Raw genomic sequence first — 20,734 nt, 5'->3', positions numbered from 1 at the left:
TTGTACATGTCCTGATAGTGAAATACTGCCAAATTCGTTTTTCAATATTGCAAGGCCTATCCCTCTGATAGGTTAACATGGGGACTGCCTTTAAATATCTTTTAAGTGCAGTTTCCCATTGGGAGTAGATAAAGATAGTGCGTTTGGGGTCTCGCAACTTACAATTTAAGAATACATATTTTTGTAAAGTTGCTTTTTAAATTGTATGTTTGAAAATGCCACTTAAAGAAAGTGGGATTTTCTTGCTTAAACCATTCTGTGCCTCTTCCTGCTTGTGTATTCCACGTCTGGGTCAGACTGACAGTTGGGCTGTTGAAAATTCCATCTAAACAGTGACACAAAGGGATCTGGAGTGTAGCCTGCATATCCTGATGGGTCTCCTGGGCTAGAGTGGGGAGGGAGGAGCCAACACTTACACCTGAAAGGTATGTGCCTGTCCTCACACAATGCAGTCTCCAACCCCCTGGTATGTGTCTGGGGCCAGGCCTGGGCTAGGCACGATCTCTCCAACAACAGAGACTTTCCTTTTGAAGTCTGCCTACTTCAAAGGCAGAAAGGGGAATACGTAGTGGACCCAAAACACCAGACTTTGACAACACTTCTGAAACAAGAGGAAGCAGCTGCCAAGGAGAAGAGCTGAAGAGCTGGAGGAGGAGTACTGCCCCTTTACTGTGTGTGCTTTGCTGGGTTGGCCTGCAGTTGCTGCTTCCGCCTTAAAGAGTACAAAGACTGAACTTTGCTGTGTATCCTGCTTGTGAAGTTTCTCCAAAGGCTTGGAGTAGAGCTTGCCTCCTGTTGGAAGTCTCAGGGATATCAAAGACTTCAGCTTCATCTGCCCACAGGACTGGGAACTGTGTGTTTTGTGCTGCAACAGAAGAAAAACCACAGCAACACCTTCAACGACACCTCTGCCTGCACCGCAACCTGATGATGCCACATGGAGATGTGCCCCGCTTCACACTGCAGCCCTGGCCTCACCGACACCGCAGGACACCATCCCCCAACTGCTGCTTGCACCGTGACCTGTGGGCACCGCACGTTGCATCGACCCGCTTCGCACCACAGCCCGAACGCCATCCACACCAGCACTCCTGACTAAGGGGGTGATTCTGACGGCGGCGGATGGCGGTCGCCGCCCGCCAAGCGGTTCCCGCCGAAAGACCGCTCCGCGGTCAAAAGACCGCGGCGGTCATTCTGGCTTTCCCACTGGGCTGGCGGGCGACCGCCGAAAGTCTGCCCGCCAGCCCAGCGGGAAACACCCTTCCCACGAGGAAGCCGGCTCAGAATGGAGCCGGCGGAGTGGGAAGGTGCGACGGGTGCAGTTGCACCCGTCGCGAATTTCAGTGTCTGCAAAGCAGACACTGAAATTCTTTGTGGGGCCCTCTTACGGGGGCCCCTGCAGTGCCCATGCCATTGGCATGGGCATTGCAGGGGCCCCCAGGGGCCCCACGACACCCCATACCGCCATCCTGTTCCTGGTGGGTGAACCGCCAGGAACAGGATGGCGGTATGGGCTGTCAGAATCCCCATGGCGGCGCAGCAAGCTGCGCCGCCATGGCGGATTCCCATGGGCAGCGGAAAGTCGGCGGTACACCGCCGGCTTTCCGCTTCTGGCCGCGGCTGTACCGCCGTGGTCAGAATGTCCGGCGGAGCACCGCCAGCCTGTTGGCGGTGCTACCCCCGACCTCCGCCATGGCGGTAATTACCGCCAGGGTCAGAATGACCCCCTAAGTCATCAGCCCGAAGTTCGATCTGCAACGCGTGTGACTTCAAGGGCCCGAAGACTCCTGCACCGACCTCCGGAACCGACTCCTGCGATGCCAATGACGCCACACTCCGAAATTCATCACGAGGATCACGACACCCGAGGTACTGTTTGAGGGTCTTCCCGACACCATAGCTGGCATGCGACGCCACAGCCGACCTGAACTGTTGGATTTGTTGTTCATGACCCCGTGATAGCCCCAGTCGGATCTATCGACTTCAAGGAACTGTATTTTTAAGTAATTCTTGCAAAATTCATATCTTTATTAGTATATGTTGGACTTTCCTCGTTTTGGTCTTGTTTGACAGATAAATGTTGGCTATTTTTCTAAAACTCGTGTGGTGTCCTTTTTGTAATGTTTTCACTGTATTACTGTGTGTTATTTGCAAATACTTTACCATTTGCTTCTGAGATAAACCTGACTGCTCGTGCCAAGCTACCAACGGGTGAGCAGGGGTTATCTGAGCTGGGTATCTTCCTTATCCTGACTAGAGTGAGGATCCCTACTTGGATAGGGTGCAACCCGACTGCCAACTCCTCCATGATTGGTGTCTTTGTTGTTGACGGTCCTAATATTCTCCTTGGTCCAGAAGTTCTGAACACAGCCTTTCGTTGCATCATGAACAACAATTGGCTGACCTACTAGAAGGAGATCCTGGAAGGCTGCATTAATGCCACGTGTAGGACAAACATCCAGGGTTTGGGTGTCCACCTTAAAAATCATGAGCTGCAGCTGAACGTAGCACGATGAAAATGGCAAAAAATCCATGAATCACTCTTGTGTTCTACACTCCTTTGCAGTGGTTCCCCCCATTGCAGATAGAACTGCGGCTCAAAGTGTGATGGGCAAATGGATGGTACAAGATTCTGGAGGATAACGCTGTTTGACTCTGGATTTCTACCCTAGGTTAGGGCTTAGTTATGCGCGTAGACAAGGGTCATCCTGTTATCAGCTAGAGCCTGGCCATGACATGCACTGCATCCCTCTTCACTGCAGCAGGAGAGGGTGCAGTCAGTGATGCTGATGTTCTTTGGTAGCCCTCCTGCTTGATTTCGTGTTTGAAGGAATTTCAGACCTAAGTCGGCGACATCTTTCAAATCTGCTTCTTCCTTCCTGAGCTTGTCAATTTGTATGAAAGGGAGGACCAGATCCTGCCGTTTTTGGAAGCTAGTTATCAAGCGTTGTTATTAACTTATTAATTTATTCATAGTCCGCGATATAACTCTTAATTTGGCAAAACGCCATAAAAAAAACACAATGCAAACAATTACAATCAAGGCATATTTCCTATTTCATCAAAACGTTGTGCATTTGGCCACCAAGTCTCTCAGCCTTATTGCATCTGCAATGTTTGCAGATTCTCACTGGAGTGATTGAAGGCGCAGCATAGCAGGCCTATATTTCCTTGGATTCAAATACCTCAGTACTGGGGTTAAAAGCAGTTTCCTGGGTGCTGTGTAGAGCTTACAGAATAAAAAAAGGTGCAACATTGATTGAGCGGATCCTGAATCACAAGAGGCACAGATGGAGGTCTGATTCTCTATACGTTATCAAGTTATTCTCCATCTTTTACGAAGGTTTGTAATGCGAATGATGTGTTTCTCAAAAAGATGGCCTCTCGATTCCTAGCTCTCGTGGCCTACACACCAACTTTCCATAGAAATCTGGCCTGACAATGGGCGGTTTAGTCAACAATTGTAAGACTTGTGTCAGTGCTTTTACAGCTAGCTTTTTGCCACAGTATAGTTTAAAATGTCTCTGGAAAGTGAATGATGTCCATCTGTGGCCTCTGGCACTGCTAGGTGCCTGAGAAGTACTAATGAATTCGGTGGAGGTCAGTAGATGCAGAGGCAGTCAGTCCTTCACCCCCTTCCTTGCTCATACGGGAGTTGGTGAAACCATACCCCGAGCAGAGACTGTCTGTGGACCTTGTAACCTCAGGAGCCAAACACTGGGGGCCATGCATCATGCACATGATCCCACAGTGGCCTAATCACAGGCTTGACTCATTCTGTGCCTGCGTACCTTAAGTGGTTCTTGGAGAACAATGTTGGTTCCTAATAGACAGACCTAAGGACATTCCGGACACAACTCTATCTAATTTCTGCAACAGCGTGACTGTGGTGCATACAGAAGAAAGTCTCTGATTTGTGCTGCATGATGATCATGCGTGGAGTTGGGAAAGGGTAACCCTATGCTGCCTACCTAGTGTGGATCGACCAGAGAGACACCAAGAACATTGTTGGGGGTATTGACCGGGTGTAGGGAGGAACACTTCAGAAACTCCAGAGAAAGGGCAGCACCTCTGCCCAGGACTAGCGAAATAAGGGTTTACGCTCATGACCACCTTCTTCATTGGTAGTCCACTATGACCCACGTTTGGACTACGGAAAAGCTGGGCTCATAAGACAATGGATTGCAACCAGTGGTGTTTTTTTCATTGTGCAACATGGACATCACCACCTCAATCATTTTGTCTGCGGCAATATCGCAGTTTGTGCTGTGCTGCGACTCTGCTCCATTGGGCGGTGTTATGTATAAGCAACATTTTGCCTGCTTCATGAATGAGGAGTCATTTAGAGGTCTTTCTCACCCTAGCAGCAGCCTTGCCCCACCTCCTTCCGAAAAACTTCAGTGTGCCACAGCACTTTACAAGAGTTGCAGAAAGAAGATGGAGCTGGAGAATAAAGATTAGGCCTCGGCGGAGTTCGCGGAGTTCCAGAAAAACTCTGCCACTCTACGTGGAGTTCTGTGAGTGGTGGAGTCTGGATAAGTTGCGCTGATTTTCAGTGCCAGGAGTTTCTCCGGCAGTATAAAATCAGTGCAAGTGGCAGCATGCAGAGCGACAGGGGGCGCTAACTTCTTTCTGCAACTTGAGTAGATTTTCTACTTGAGCGTCAGCATCCTCAATGCGAACGCACCAACAAAGTGATTTCTCTCGCTTGCCTACCTAACGTTGGCGAGCTGTGCAAGAGAAAAAGCTCTGCTCCGTGTCACTTCGCTGAGTTTTTCGGATCTCCTCGCTCCGACCGGAGTGGGCAAAACTCTACAAACTCCGCCGACAGAGCGGAATTCTTTGCCCACCCCTAAGACTCTGCTGTGGTGTAACAGCAGACTGCAAAATGAGACGATTGGTGGTCCTTCTAATGAACCATCAGATCCTCCCAGCATCCGCACTCCACATTCCAGAATGCACCATCCAGAGCTCGGCAGCCAGGCTCATCCTCAACCTTCCACACAGAACTCACATCACATCTCAGGGAGCTCCACTGGGTCCTGATACACAAACGTGCTCATTTCAGACTCCTCACAACTACATTCAAAGCACTCCACAATTTAGGCCACACCTACCTAAAAAGTCCTGTCTCCTTCCATCAACCACCAACACCTCTGTTCTGCAGGATTCCTACTCACATACATTCCATGCATACACGGAACCAGATCAAGAGGATGGGTGCTCTATTATATTGCTGCTAAAGTGTGAAACGACCTCCCACTCCACATCAGAGCCTCCTCCTCTCTTCTTGAATCGATTACCTGTCTTTTCAATAAAAACACTACTGTAGGCAGGGCTAGATACACACACCCCTGCTCAGTACCAATATACCCTTGTGGGTGTTAGTGGGCTTTACAAATACACACAACAAAACAACACCCTCATCTATTGCATAAACAGACACATCACGTTGCTACAAATTATTCTGCGGTATGGCAGCAGTTTGTGAATTAAGATGAGTGGCATCATTTATTGGTTGACAGTATCTGCATAACCCATCTCAGGCTTCAAAGAAATAACAAAGCCATTATGTGCAGTAGATGTACGAAGCATAATCATGCACAAACTGTACCACAAAAGCCCATCTAGACAGGAACAAACGTGCACTGTTCTGTGCCCATTACAAAGGAATGTAAGCTGCGCAAGTACATTGAATGTGTATTAAGGTGGACACTTTCAATTGTCATAATAGGCTAAAGAGGGCAACTTCATGGCTAACAGTTTGAGAGGTGAGAATGGGGGTGTCGGGGATCCCAGCTCTGCCCTCTGAAACATAAAAGACCTAAAAAAAGAAGCAGGCGAGACAAATCTTACTCACCAGGTTTCATTTCACTGCTGGACATTTGAGTGGAGTCTCACACAGTAGGTGTCAGTGGAGTCTCACACCCGAGAATCAAAAGATCAAAATAAGCCATGTTGTGCAATTCTATGGAATGCGCACTCCAATTCATGGAGATGTTAAAAGTGAGTAAAAATGTACACACTTATACACATGTGCGATGCTAGGGGTAAACTCACATTAGAACAGATGCCTTTTAGACATTAAAAAGACTTGCTAATCTTGATATCTTTGTATCTTCACAACAAAAGTCTTCAGAAATGACGACCTTGAAAATAGCTTGGGGAAAGATAATATTAGAATAAAGTGTGTTCCTGAAACTGTGATCAAAGAAGATTATTTCTTCTAATATTCTTTAAAGTTTTAAGAAAAAGTTAAAACTTTGGAATGTTGAGAGCTCCACTGAAGAGAGTGCAGTGGCTTTGGGCTTATAATGGCTGGTATAAGCCTTCTGATTAAACATTCCAATGTTTCTATTTCTCCCTTTTTAATTTAGAACATTCTACCCTTAGTAGGTGGAATGGTCTAATAGCCTTATTGGCCTTTGGCCTCCGGCTATATCTGTTGTTAAAGGCCCTCACCTGCATCATGGGCCTATAACTCTGATTCAAGCCTTTAACAACTGTTATAGCCCTCAACAGTGGGCTATGATTCAATAATAGGTACCAACGGGTCTCACCTTATAGAGTAGACTGAATAATAAATGCAAGTAGAGGTGAACAGATATCAAAGTTGCAAGTTGTTAGGATTGTGGACACTTCTGTGTGTACTGAGAATGCATAGTGCCAGAATCCCAACGGAGTATGAAAAATGGTTTGAGTAGCCAACTGAGAAAAAATGCAGAATAATGGTGATTTGAATTTATTGTGGAGATCTGAGTGGCAGTCACATGGGTCAAGGTGCCAAAGTAAACCATGGAGTTCAGTCCTGAGGCTTAGTGTCCACAGTCAGCGGGAAATGTCTGTTCTTGAGAACTGTAGAGAAAAGGTTGTCTCAAGAAGTGCGGGAAACCGTGTTGAAGATCTTTTAAGTGGTGAACATCTGCAAGAGACTCTTTTTCATGAGCACGTTCATAAGCATGTTTTTTAACTCATTGTCACCCCCAGTTCGCTCCACCCAGAGCGGATTATCAGGTTCTTCACAGTGCCTTTTATGCGTGCACGTCCATCACTCTCCTGTTGTATTGTGTTTAATAAAACATGTTACGTAGCAGAGCTATCACATGTTTTTTATTTAATTAATTATTGGGTCACTTGAATATAGTGGAAACTCGACCTGAAGTTTTTGGAGTGCTTTACGTGAGCACCATTTACAATACACAGCAACACTTTCATTCTTAAAAGTATGTCAGCCAGCAACGCAAGCTGTTGTGTCTTAAAGTTACAAAAAAAAAAGCAGTTAATGCTGTCTGTGTCATAGCACTTTTTTAAAACTTTAAGACATGTTGTACAGCGGCTAGCGCCTCTGTGCAACATGTTTTAAAAATGAAAGCGTTCCTGTGTAATGTAACTGGTGTTCACGTAAAGCGTGGAACAGTGTACCTAATTATTTTTCATTTGCTCATGTAAAACACTCCAATACCTTTGGGTCGAGTATGCATTGAATAAAAGCGCCCCACAAATGAATGAAATAAAATGTAAAGTCTCAGAATGGAAAAAAGGGTATGAGGGAAGAGGGTGGGGGGCACCAGGAAGGAGGGTGGTAGCCACGAGGGAGTTCACCAGAGAAGGGGGGGGGGGGGGGAGTTCTATATGCAAATGCATATGGGGGGGGGGTAGGAGCAGCAATGCAGAAGGTAACCAGAATCCCAGGGAGGCAGCTGGAACGGAGAATGCCGTGAATGTGAGGGAAAGGAGTGCATATATCACGGGCTCGATAAGTGGCCCTGCAAAAGGTAAGCGGTTCTCATGTAGAGCACCCCAATACCTTTGGTCGTGTTTGCGCCAACAAAGGAGCAGAAAGACAACAAAATCAGATAATCATGCTTGAACAGGAGCTTCTGCTCCCACGTGTATGTCACTTGACAATCAAGCTGAATTCTAAGTTAAAGAATAGCGCCGGTCAGGTGGGTAAAAAAGACAACAGGAAGGAGTACTTGGTCCACACTCCAGAGTTGCAAACACAGAAATTCGATGAGAAACTAACAGAACAAAAATACAACCAAACCAATGAAAAGAAAGATAAAGCGACTGACAAGCATGAAAACAAATAAACATTACAGAACATTAAGAGGCGGGATATAAGCCCCTTGAAGATTTTTTATTTTTTTACTAACAAAAGACTTTGTAAGCACAGCGCTGTAACATGAAAGACCTGTACTTGGATTAATGAAGATTGCCACTAGTAATCCAGGCAGCTTGTAGTCCGGTTTAAATCTAAGTCTGAACTTCAAAGTTGTTGTGATGGTGAAATCAGATAAATTACTTGATTGACTTCCATGGTTTTCAGGGGTGAATTGACAATTTTGCAGGAAAAGACAACTTAACTTTGGGACTTTGGTTTTCCCCTCTCTATTATGGAACTGAAGAAGGTTTGCCTTAGAGCACAGAGCAGTGATGGGTGACCAGCCTGTATAATCAAAGAGGAAGATTAGATGTTCGCAGAGATATGTCTCAAAGCACTCATTTGACCATATAATCTCCTCTGTAAATAGGAGAACGTTATCTGTAATATCCCTGTATTTGCAAGAAGTGACATATGAATCCTTCCTGATGCCAGTTTGATCGTAGATAAACACATTTCTCAAGTAATCAAACATTGCTCCAATCAGATCAGAGCCCTCCTCAGGACATTTGTTTGTCTCTCCTCTGCACTTAAAGTCGAGGTGGCCAGTGCTTTTCACTTAATCATGAATGGATTACAGCAACCTGGCCTATCTTGGCCTTCCTAAAAATGATAGGCCATCTACAAAAAAACTCACATCCTCAAGTTAAAGAAATGTGATTGAGTTTTCACCCACTTCATCCATTTACATCAACTTCACTGGCAACCTGCAAGGGACTTTGGGCCTGATTTAGAGTTTGAGGATGGGGTTACTCCATCATAAACTTGCCCGATATCCTGTCCGCCATATCACAATTCCATTATATCCTTGGAAATCTTAATAGAGCGGACGGGATATCCATCACTGGAGTAACTGGTACAGCAACTCTAAATCATACCCAATGTCACTTTTAAGGCAGCATGTATCATGCACAAACTCTGCTACGGAACAGGACCAACAATTCTTATGGACAATTTCAAGAAATAGTCGCTCATAAAGTTAAGATCAAGATACATGCCCTGATTTGTTACCGCCCACACCCAAGCCCACAGGCCGAAATACACTAAGTGGGGAACTCATGGTTTCATTGTACAGAGAGAACAGTTGTGGAGCAGACTTCCTTTAGGACCTGGTTTATGAACACTCGCTGCTCAAGTTCTGCAAACCTCTGAAGACCTGGCCCTGTAAGAAATGATGCTTCGCCCCACAGTGCCTCACTTGTCAACAAACTCTAGCGCCGTGAGACTCCAGGTGGAGTGGTAGCTGCACTTTAAAATACCCATAAATAATAAATATATAACTTCCTTATCATATAGTAACCATGCTACTAAAAAAAACACCCAACTACCTGTGGATGTCACTTGTCTACAGGAGTCACCTGCAGTGGAGGGACCAACAGCAAGAGGAAATCGAAACAAACCCTTTGCGTATTTGCATTTATTAAAATATGCAGACTGATGCCATTGAGTTGGCGACGAGGCTTCCCCTTGTATTTCTGAACAACTTCTATGAAGGAAGAAGATTTCTGCTAAGGACACTATGTTGAAGGAAAAGTGTAATCGCAATTTCAGTATGCATACTGGACTCTGCTTAAGAAACATATATGAGCGGGTCAGTTTCATGGGCTATGGTGGAATTTTCTAATCCAAGATTAGAAATTATTCACTTCTTGTCACATTCATAGGACATTATGGGCCTGATTACAACTTTGGAGGAGGGCGTTAATCCGTCCCAAATGTGACGGATATCCTGCCCACCGTATTACGAGTTCCATAGGATATAATGGACTCGTAATACATTTGGGACGGATTAACACCCTCCTCCAAAGTTGTAATCAGGCCCTATGTATATTAAATGCCATTTTCACAAAGCCTTTCCTGAAAGAAACATTAGCATATATCAGTGTTGGTAAAATAGCTATCCTAGACCGTGCTCCATCCCAAACTGAGGGTACACCAGAAGAAAACAAACCCTACCATTGTAAGCTAGGGAGCCATGTATTAAACGTACAGTCACTCAATCAATCACAAAACTTTATTTGATTATTACAAATATAATCATAAAGGTCACATTTCAATAACAACTAATTAAAACAACATGGAATTGCGGTGATGCACAACTTATTTTAAAAAAGACCCTACAGCTGCACAAACATTGTATCTTAATAACATCTGTAATGATACAATGCCAGTCTACATCTGTTAAGTTTATATTTTTTTAAGTACAGGAATTAAAAAGTTTTTAGTATACAAACAATAAAATTCACAAAAAAGTAAAAAACCTAATAATGTGTGATTGCAAAATTCATCACAGAGACATACCAATTTGTTACTATTTAGTCTCAATGGAAAAAGATAAAAGACTTTGGAGCTCATTATGAATTTGACGGTTCCACCATGGGACCGCCAAACTCATGGGGAGGCCGCCACTGCCATGGCAGTGGTGTTCCCTCCCCCCTCCCCATCCCTGAGCGTATTACAATGTTCCTGTCGGGTGGACCAGCGGGAACATTGTAACATGCAGTGCTAGAATATTGGCCTCTGCTCCTTTAAGGGAGCCGAGGCCAATATCCTAGCACTCTAGCACCCTCAGAATGCGCACTGTCTGCAGGGTAGATGGTGTGCATTCCGATGGTGCTGGGCACGGAGGGCCTGCACTGCCCAAGCCATGGGCAAGGGCAGTGCAGGGTTCCCCCTGTGGCCCCCAGAACTGGCTTTCCACCAGCATTTTCATGGTAGAGTCCCCCCCCCCCAATGAAAAGACTGGTGTAAAAAGGGGTTGTAATCAGCTAGGCGGTGCTGAGTTCAGCGTCACCATGGCTGGTTACAAGCCTGACCGCCGTCACCCCGTCGGCATCCATGATTCTGGCTTATATTAAGCAGCAGTCACTGTGTACTCTTCGCACTGACTGTTCATACTTTAGCACAGTCTGCTATGTGAGGTGCAAAAAGCTTATACGTTATGTACTAATGTGACTGGGGGTGAATGTTTGCATTAATCAGCATTCTGTCCATCATCCATCCATTGACAGTTCGGGCTAGACTGTTCCCATTGGGAACATGTTCAAAACTGATTTGTATATGGCTGGGTCCAAACTGGGGTGGTGTGGTGGGCAAAAAACGATGGATTAAACCCAGGTCTTTGTGACTGGGGTGAATGTTTGCATTGTTCAGCATTATGTCCATCATCTGTTCTTTCTGATTTTGTTGCCCTAAGTGGGAAGGATATGCCCAGATGTGGGTCCCATGCTCACTGTGCCACTGGATTCAAGCTAGCCTGGCTGATGCAGGGTGATACACTGAAACCGGTCCTAGGATGCTTGTTTCTGGTCCAGGAAGGACCTGGCCCGGCAGTTCGGGCTGCACTGTCCATGGGGAACAAGGTCAAAACTGATTTTCATATAGCTGGGACAAAACTGGGGAGGCGTGGCGGGCAAAAAAAATGATGGATTAAACCCAGAGCTTTGTAACTGGGGGTGAGTGTTTGCATTGTTCAGCATTCCATCCATCATCTGCTCAGGTTTCTTTCTATGCACAGCTTTTACTGGAGGTTGTCTGCGGTGCATAATGCTGGGTGGGATGGTGCAGATGAGGGTTCATAGCTGGGATGAGATGTGGGCACGTCCGTTTCTATGCACAGCTCTCACGGGTGGTTGTCTGCGGTGCCCAAGGCTGGGTGGGTTGGTGAAGTTGAGGTTTCATAGCTGGGATGAGATGTGCTCACCTCTCTTTCCATGCACAGCTGACACAGGTGGTTGCCGGAGGTGCCCAAGGTTGGTGTTGTGTCCCAGGCCCAGCTGCTGGTTTGGGCCTGGAGTATTCTGCATAGGCCATATGCAGTGCAGGGTGGTAATGAAACACTCACACACTTGTTACGGTCTGGTTCGGGACTGCCTCCGCGGAGCCCCACTTGTTTATTTATGCCTGCGATCAGATGAACGCAAACAGGGCCGGCTTTAGCACTGGTGGCACCTGGTGCGACAATCTGTTTTGGCCCCCCCCCCCCCCACAGACCTCCTCCTCAGATTCCCTCATTACCACCCTGCAAAAGTGCTCTCCATAGCCCCTCTCTCAGATACATTCATTTGTTTTGAAGGGCTGGTAAAAGCTGGCTTTACTAATCCACTCAGCTATCCACATAAAACATAGTTCTGTTCTTTTCAGCAGGCACATTAACCCTCTGTGCTACTTTACATCAAGTCAAAACTGCCACTGGACAAAACTATCTCTCTAGCAGGAATATTATTCAAAAGAGTTATCTTGCCATTTTAATTGCTTCCTGAAGGCTGGGCCACAAGGAAGGATTCAGCAGGTGCTTTTATGTTGCAAGTTTCCTAAGTTATTGCTAAACACGGCGCTCCCCCCTCCAGGTCAGCACCCGGTGCGGCCGCACCACCCTAAAGCCAGCCCTGACCGCAAGCAGAACCCAGCAGCTCGCTGCCGGAGGGGTGCGAACCAGTGCTTAATTTGTAAATAAAAAGGTGACGCTTTTTCGTTTTTTCCTTCACCCGTCTTTCCTATATGTGTCTTTTGCTCGCAGCAAATGCTTGAGGCAGAAGAATAAGCCCCGGCCCTCAAAAATAAGTGCCGGTGCTCAGCACCGGAAACAACAAGCAGAAATTAAGCACTGGTGCGAACACCACGCGAGAGTTGGCTGGGATCGGTGGGAGACTTACGAACTGCTAGCGGGGGCGACTAGGTGTGGTCTGGTGACTTAGATGAGATATTGACCAGTCTGTGTGATCTCGCGAGAACACCTGAGCTCCCGTGGGCTTTGCTGCCATAAGTATGAGTGTGAATAGCTTGACCAAAATACTAATGCTATGTGTGTTCTGTGTTTTCCTCCCTGTCCCATTATAATATGCATCTCTTTTATTTCGACCGCTTTCTCTCGCTCTCTCTTTACTTTTCTTTCTCCTCCTGGTCTGTCTGGCTCCCTCCCTGCCTCTCTCTCGCTGTCTGTCGTCTTCTTTCCGCCCCTCTCTGGTCTGTACCTGACCTGACCCTCGCCCTCTCAGCTTCTGTCTCCTCTCCCCACACTTCCTAAATCCTTCCCTCTTGGAAGTCTGTCCCTGGCGTCCCTCTCCTCCCTTCGTCTCCTTAACGGCTGTTTTGGGGCATTTTTAGAAGCAGTCGTGCACCTGGGGACAAGAATTTGGAGCCTGGGTTACATCATGACCAGAGTTCTGTGATGTGGAGTTTTGAGATATCTCCCTTTTATGTCTCCCCCTGCTTCAGCCCCACCTCCCCCTTTAACGCCTCACCTCCCCCAGAGGTGGTTGAACACCGTTTTACCAAAGGCCTCCTCCGTCCAGGTGTTTGCGGACTGGTTTCCTCGGAGTCTCGGTAACTCTCCCGAGAGGAGCCCTGGGCGCCTCTGCCCGCCTCGCATTTGCCTTCAGACAGATTTCCAATGAGCCCTGGGTACCCACGGAAGCCCATCGGGTCCCACAACTCTGCCCCCCAAGTGCTAAACAAAGCCCTCGAGCCTCGCAGGTGAGGACTTCCTCGTGGCGCTGCTGGCCCGAGCGTTGGCACAACAAGCCGAAAGTCCTGCCCTGGCCCGTGCCCGTCGCTTACCCGAGGCGCCCTGGAGGGCGAGGCCGAGATCGCGGGTTACCTGTTGGATTGGCTGTGGTCGGTCTCCTTGGGGACACCGCGCTCTGGGCGATGGTGCGACTCCCAGCGGAGCGTGGACATCAGATCCTTCTCGGGCCGGACTGAGGCCGCTTGCCTGACGTGGGAGACCGACCAGTCTGGGACACTCGGTGACCACCGGTGCCGGAGGGCAGGCAGGGGGCTCTGGTGAGCCGCCTGGACATGATCGACCCAGGTAGGGGATGCTTGAGCCAGACCTGCTTGTGCACCGTAGAACTCGCACCCAGATCCTCATCAGGGACATTCAGAATTCCAATTCCCAGAAATTAGTGTTTTCATGATTTGGAAGAAGTCCTCTTGCAGTAGAGAGATTTATTCCATTCCGTGGCTTGGACCTTTCCTCACCCCCCACCTTCCACACACATTTATTAGGACTCGAGTTTACCCTGCCTCGTTTGTGCGAAGGCGCTTTGACGCGCAGTGTTTGATTGAAGTGTGGCTGTCTCACTGTTTCCTTGGCTCTGCGCCCCTTCAGTCAGCCACCTTAAGAGGCTCCTCAAGTTTGTACCTACACACTACATGCAGATGGGGGGGGGGGGGGGCTCCTGCAGCTTTCCTGTGCTTTGTATCTGTCTGGGCCCCCCACCTTTCCATACACAACTCAAGAAAAAGAACTCAGTTGACCAGAGCAACTCTTTTACGCTTCAGCCTGTCCGCTGTTGTATGCAAGAGGCTGACTTACAGATTCTGCAACGAATTGCTGTGCCTCAGATCAGTATTTTTCTCCAATGTGTGTGTTTACTTTCGCGCCCTTTGAGGTGTGTTGTTGTCCACAGTCTGGTTCAGTGTCATTGGATACTTGTAGTTTGCATGCAAAATTTACATAATATTACAGCAGAAAATTGGCAAAGGTTTGCAACACGTTTTGCATTTTTAAACTGATGTATTCTCATTGATGCAACCATTTCTTGTAGAGATTTTGCTGACACCTTTCGGAGAAGTTTTTTTTTTAAAGGAGCTTGAATAAAATGTGCATGGAAGAGCCTGCATGATGCAAGAGAGTAGCCACAAAAATAAAATGTTCCCCCTTTTGAACTATACCTCAAATGGCACTGAATAAGCGAGCAAGTGACCCTGCCACCCGTGTGGTTATCTCCCCAAGGGAATTATGAAAACAGTGTGAGAAATGAGTTGTAAAAGGATCCATCCATCCACCAATCTATTCAGGTGGTATTTATAAGCGTTTATTGGGAGACCAGTGTCTCCAAGGAAAGTTACAGGAGCCTCAAATAACATTTTTAAGGCGCTATGTTGCACACACCGACCAGAGGCACCTAGGTGTGGGATTCAGGGCGCCTCTGGCATGATCTCTCAGGACAAGATCAGGTACTTTGAAGGGGGCAGGCTCCTACCCCACAGGCGCTCCAGGGTTTTGCAATATACCCCAGTCAACTGGGATTCTCCAAAGGGCCCGAAGTGACTCCGTCAGACACTCAGTAGCCCATCCCCCCTGTGTTGTACAACCAAACCATTGGCTGCCCATTCGCCGAGTGTATAATGAAGCCCAAGGTTGGTCTTGGTGAAGATTTTGCAACACAACTCTTCACTGCTGTATCTTACTCTGCTTTCGCCTTGGATCTGCTGATGTCCCAGGCTCATGCGACTATCAGTCAAGAATGTCTGGACTCCGAAGGTAACTTTGTCATGTAAACTTTGAGCCGTAGAGCCAAATAGAACCTGAGCAAGTTGATCTTCCACCAGGAAACACCAACACCATCAGTCAACAGAACACTACTAACCAGCACTGCTTAACACAAAATAAGTATTCTTTACAGCCACATATCCTTGAGGCACCCAATAAGTCATTTAAGATAAGGTGATATAGCCTTAAAAAATACAATTATTTTTACTATCCAGACTCTGCCCACAGTCTGCAGACTGGAGCACTCATCCATCATGGTAAGCCATACGAGGTGACTCCAGTGCTTAATTTGTGCTTGTTGTTTCCGGTGCGGGCACCAGCACTTATTTTTGAGGTCCGGCACTTATTTATCTTCCTCAAGCATTTACTGAGAGCAAAAGGCACATATGGGAAAGACGGAGGAAGAGAAAAACAAAAAAGCATTACAAAGGGAGAAAGCAGAAAGCTGCAAGAGTGAGCTGAAGGGGCAGGGAGGGGCTTTAAATGGACTGAAGAGGCCCGAGATGGCTTCAGGATTACGCTGCCTCAGTATCCTGCGCTCGCACATTTAATTGCAGCAGCCGCTAGTTTAAGAGGAGGGCTTTGGGCACATTTATATTTACAAATTAAGCACTGGGCGACTACCCTAGGGTTTTTATAATTGACTTCATGGATTTATCCCACCCCTGCAACTTGAGGACACAACTTGCAATTGTTCTCCTGTGCCCTGAACTCCAAACCTCAAAGAAAGAACAGCTTCAAGCCATTTGCCAACTCTTTTTGGTGGCCCATTTTCTGAATCACCATCCCCTTGGCTGGTAGTGTTTTCTGCACTGGCCTAGATGATAGAAGCAATCTGGTGCAAAGCACTGCAACTCAAGGTGTAGAACAGTCTTGCTTTGTCCTAGAGGCAGCACTACTTGTTCTTCAAAAGAAATGCGCTATTGACTCACGCCATAACTACTGAAGCTCACACTGGGCGACTCAGACATAAGTGGTGGCTGGCCTCAGCTGCTGATTGGAACATAGCAACCAGAAATGCACATTTCCTTCTGTTGTATAAAACAATGGTGCACCACCTAATCCTGCCCAGGGCGCGTTCATTACAAGATGCGGTGTAAGAAGGCCACCTGTGTGGCTTCCTGGCTGCCTCTTACAATATTGGTATTATCACGTTACTGCTGGTATTAGAAGTCTATGTGTCAGTTGCCGCCTTTGGTACTCCGTGTGGTGCCTTGGGTATTCTGCGTATTGCTTTGGGTATCCTGCGTTTTGCTGTGGGTATCCTCTGTGTTTCCTTGGGTATTCTACATATTGCCTTGGGTATTCTGCATATGCCTTGGGTATCCTGCGTGTTGCCTTGGGTATCCTGCGTGTTGCCTTGGGTAACCTGCATGTTGCCTTGGGTATCCTGTGTGTTGCCTTGGGTAACCTGCATGTTGTCTTGGGTATCCTGTGTGTTGCCTTGGGTAACCTGCATGTTGTGTTGGGTGTCCTGTGTGTTGCCTTGGGTGTCCATCCTGTTGCCTTAAGTATTTTTCGTATTGCTTTGGATATCCTGTGTATTGCCTTGGGGGTCCTACATTTTGCCTTGGGTATCCTTAGTGTTGCCTTGGGTATCCTGTGTGTTGCATTGGGTATCCTGCATGTTGCATTGAGTATCCTGCGTGTTGCCTGGGGTATTCTGTGTGTTGACTTGGGTATCCTGCGTGTTGGCTTGGGTATCCCACGTATTGCTTTGGGTATCCTCTGTATTGCCTTGGGTGTCCTGCATATTGGTTTGCATGTCCTCTGTATTGCCTTGGGTATCCTTTGTGTTGTCTTGGGTATCCTGTGTGCTGCCTTGGGTATCCTGCATGTTGCATCGGGTATCCTGCATGTTGCATCGGGTATCCTGCGTGTTGCCTTGGGTAACCTGTGTGTTGCCTTTAAATCCTGCGTATCACCTTTGAATCCGGTGGCCAACTTCAGTATCCTGCAGCCACCATTTAATGATGTATATCAAATGGAACTAAAAGGCTACAATGTGGCCAATCGAATGTCCCCCAGCTCTAAGCCTGTAACATGCTGGACATACCAGAAATTATTCTATATCGGTGTACGTGCCAATAATCTGATCTGTGGATGAGACAAGCCACTCTACGAAAACTCGTATACAACTATATATATAGTTATACATATGTGGCTGCATATAAACCTTGCAATAATGATCCAAGAAACACATCGAACTCATATGTAAAAATCTATGTATGTATATGTACTCACCACCTTATGTATTCTGCTGCACTCAGGAGCGTGGCTTTAGCGTGGGTGTTTGAGGTGTTACACCCTCTGAAAAATGTATTCTGTAGTAAATAGTTGGGTATAGGTACTGTCAGATGGGTTTCGTAAAGTGTCTGGTGGGTTTCACCCTGGATTTTTGACATGCCCACACTGAAAAACACACAAACGCACACGCTCTGTCTCATCTCCGCCGTAAAACATGGTTAGTTTGAAAACTATTGTGTTTTAAGTACCCCTAACAATCCACACTCCTTTGACTTTCCACTGCCCCTAAAGCCCCCTCATGCCCTGCTTGTCAGATAGTGTGCCAGCGTGATTGTTGGGAAATCTGAAGCTGGCATCCGCCAATCTCACTGAGCAAGCCACACCCCTGCCCACACTCATGCTTGCCTTATAGCTCGACCCATATTCCAGCCTGTTTCCAACCTCACTCGGTGTACCCATCTTTCTCCCACGCTGGACAACCTCAACAAGATTCTTTCACGCATAAACCTGGAGGCACAGAGGCGACTGAGCGTGACCATTGCCTGCCAGGGCACCATAAATAATAATACATTTAGAGTAGCAGCTTACTCATTATGGCTCCCAATGGGTATCGGAAGCATTATATAAATTCCAATACAATAACTGTTATGTGTGAAGGAAGCTTGCACCGCAGAGCCTGGTATCAGTTCTGTAAATGTAGAGAATCTTGTACTACTGCTGCCTGGGCACTATTTGCACTGTGTGTGGAAGCTTGCACTACCATTCCCTGTGCAGTGAACACGCTGTGTGTGGGGACCCTGTACTGCTGCTCCCTGTGCAGTGATTGCACTGTGTGAGAAGAGTGTACTGCTGATCCCTGTGCAGGGACCGTACTGTGTGTGAGAAGCTTGTACTGCTGTTCCCTGTGCAGGGACTATTCTGTGTGTGGGAAGCTTGTACTGTTGCCTGTGCAGTGACTGCACTGTATGTAGGAAGCTTGCACTGCAACTCTGTGCAGTGACTGAACTATGTGTGGTAAGCTTGTACTCCTACCTGTGCAGTGACTGCAGTGTGTGTGGGAAGCTTGTACTACTGCTTCTTGTGCAAGGGCTGTGTGTGGGAAGTGTGTACTACTCCTGGCTATGCAGAGACCGAACTGTGCATGGAAAGCTTGTACTACTACTCCCTGTACAATGACTGCAGTGTGTGTGTGTGTGTGCACGTGTGTGAAGCTTGTACTACTGCTGCCTGTGCAGAGACTGCACTGTGTGTGGGAAATTTGTACTGCTGTTCCTTGTGCAGTGATTGCACTGTGTGGGAAGCTTGTACTGCTGCTCCCTGTGCAGTGATTGCATTGTGTGTGGGAAGCTTGCACTGTGGCTGCCTGCGCAGTAACTGCACTGTGTGTGGGAAGCTTGGACTGCTGCTCTCGGTGCAGTGATTGCATTGTGTGTGGGAACCTAGTACTGCTGCTGCCTCTGCAGTGACTCCACTGTGTGTGGGAAGCTTGCACTGTGGCTGCCTGCGCAGTGACTGCACTGTGTGTGGGAAGCTTGCACTGCTGCTCTCTGTGCAGTGACTGCACTGTGTGTTGGAAGCTTGCACTGCTTCTCCCTGTGCAGTGACCGCATTGTTTGTGGGAAGCTTGTACTGTTGCGCCCTGTGCAGTGACTGCATTGTGTGTGGGAAGCTTGCACTACTGCTCCTTGTGCAGTGACTTCACCGTGTGGGAGAAGCTTGCACTGCTGCTCCCTGTGCAGTGACTGCACTGTGTGTGGGAAGCTTACACTGCTGCTCCCTGTGCAGTGACTGCACTGTGTGTTGTAAGTGTGCACTGCTGCTCCCTGTGCAGTGACTTCACTGTGTGTGGGACGCTTGCACTGCGGCTGCATGTGAAGTGACTGCACTGTGTGTGGAAAGCTGGCACTGCTGCTGCGTGTGCAGTGACTGGGAAGCTTGCAGTGCTGCTCTCTGTGCAGTGCCTTCACTGTGTGTGGGAAGCTTGCCGTGCTGCAGCATGTGCAGTGACTGCAGTAGGTGAGAGGCTTGCACTGCTGCTGCATGTGCAGTGACTGCAGTGTGTGGGAAGCTTGCACTGCTGCTCACTGCACCTGTTCCGTGAAGTACAGATGTCCTCTTTTCGGACCTGTGTAGTTCCCGCCTGCGCACAGAAACAAACAAGCACTGCACCGCCCGTGAATGGCTTTGACACAGAGAACGCGATAGCTTTGACCTTTTTGGTAAACATTACATATGGAGGGAGGGAGGGAAGGTGCGGTCTGTGATCTGTCGCATGCTCGAGTTCGGCAGGAGTCCAGAACAAACTCACCGATGACGCTTCAGCGTCACAACTTCTTCAGAAAGGCTTCCGGGGTCAAGGGTGGCCCTTTTCCATCTGTGGGTGTGGGCAGTAGGTAAACTGGGATTAATCCATGTGTACGTGCTTTGCCTCAGAAATGGCTCCAAGCAGTGAAAGCAACTCTCTTTGCAGTGGTCGGCGAGTGGGTGACTTTGGCAGGGCACCTCAGAGATGCACAAACAGTGGGTCGCAGAGCCCCTGCCCCCCAGGTGCTGCAGGGGGTTTACAATAGGCTCCAGGCTATTGGAGTTGTCCAACACCCAGCAGCCCATCCTCCCATTCAAGCCCCTAATGAAACCCACGCATCAGCTGCTTTGTGGTGAAGATTTTTCAACAATCTGCAATGAGTGTTACTTACTCAAATATGGCAAGGTTTTACAACAGAAAAGTAGGGTGTTTTGATGAAAAAAATCGGGGGACCGTATTTTCTCCATTGACACCTATTGAAGCAGACCAGTTTTAGGCGAGAGACAGCCTTAAATTAAGCCATTGATTGCTTAAACAAACCGGGAGTCTCCCGCCCGAATCGGGTCGGTTGGCATTTATGCTTATTTTGCATTCACCTGCCTTTGGATCTGTTGACTTTTCCCCAACCCCTCCTCCACCTCCCGTACTATGATGTGTCAAGTTTAGATGACAATCAGTCAAAAAAATGTGACCCGCCCAAGCACAGCTGCTCATTGTCAGTGCTCGAGTCCGAGCCAAG

The 20,734-nt window shown here is 47.6% G+C and overlaps 1 protein-coding gene across 2 annotated transcripts in view; it reads left to right on the top strand.

Annotated features, from left to right (window-relative positions):
• Positions 1–20,734, top strand: part of SLC44A4 (solute carrier family 44 member 4) — a 316,116-nt gene that overhangs the window by 114,983 nt on the left and 180,399 nt on the right. Inside the window, exon 1 of one of the 2 annotated variants that reach the window (XM_069237190.1) lies at positions 13,859–13,976. The exons of the other annotated variant lie outside the window; for it this stretch is intronic. Coding sequence (XP_069093291.1) covers positions 13,964–13,976 — 13 coding nt within the window. The 5' untranslated portion in view covers positions 13,859–13,963. Of the gene's footprint in view, positions 1–13,858; positions 13,977–20,734 lie in introns of those variants that run through there. 2 annotated transcript variants of the gene reach the window in all.

Source organism: Pleurodeles waltl, chromosome 6, assembly GCF_031143425.1.
Source record: "Pleurodeles waltl isolate 20211129_DDA chromosome 6, aPleWal1.hap1.20221129, whole genome shotgun sequence".
Classification (NCBI taxonomy): Eukaryota; Metazoa; Chordata; class Amphibia; order Caudata; family Salamandridae; genus Pleurodeles; species Pleurodeles waltl.
The sequence above is the reverse complement of the archived record's forward strand: the minus strand, read 5'-3'. Positions and strand labels throughout refer to the sequence as shown.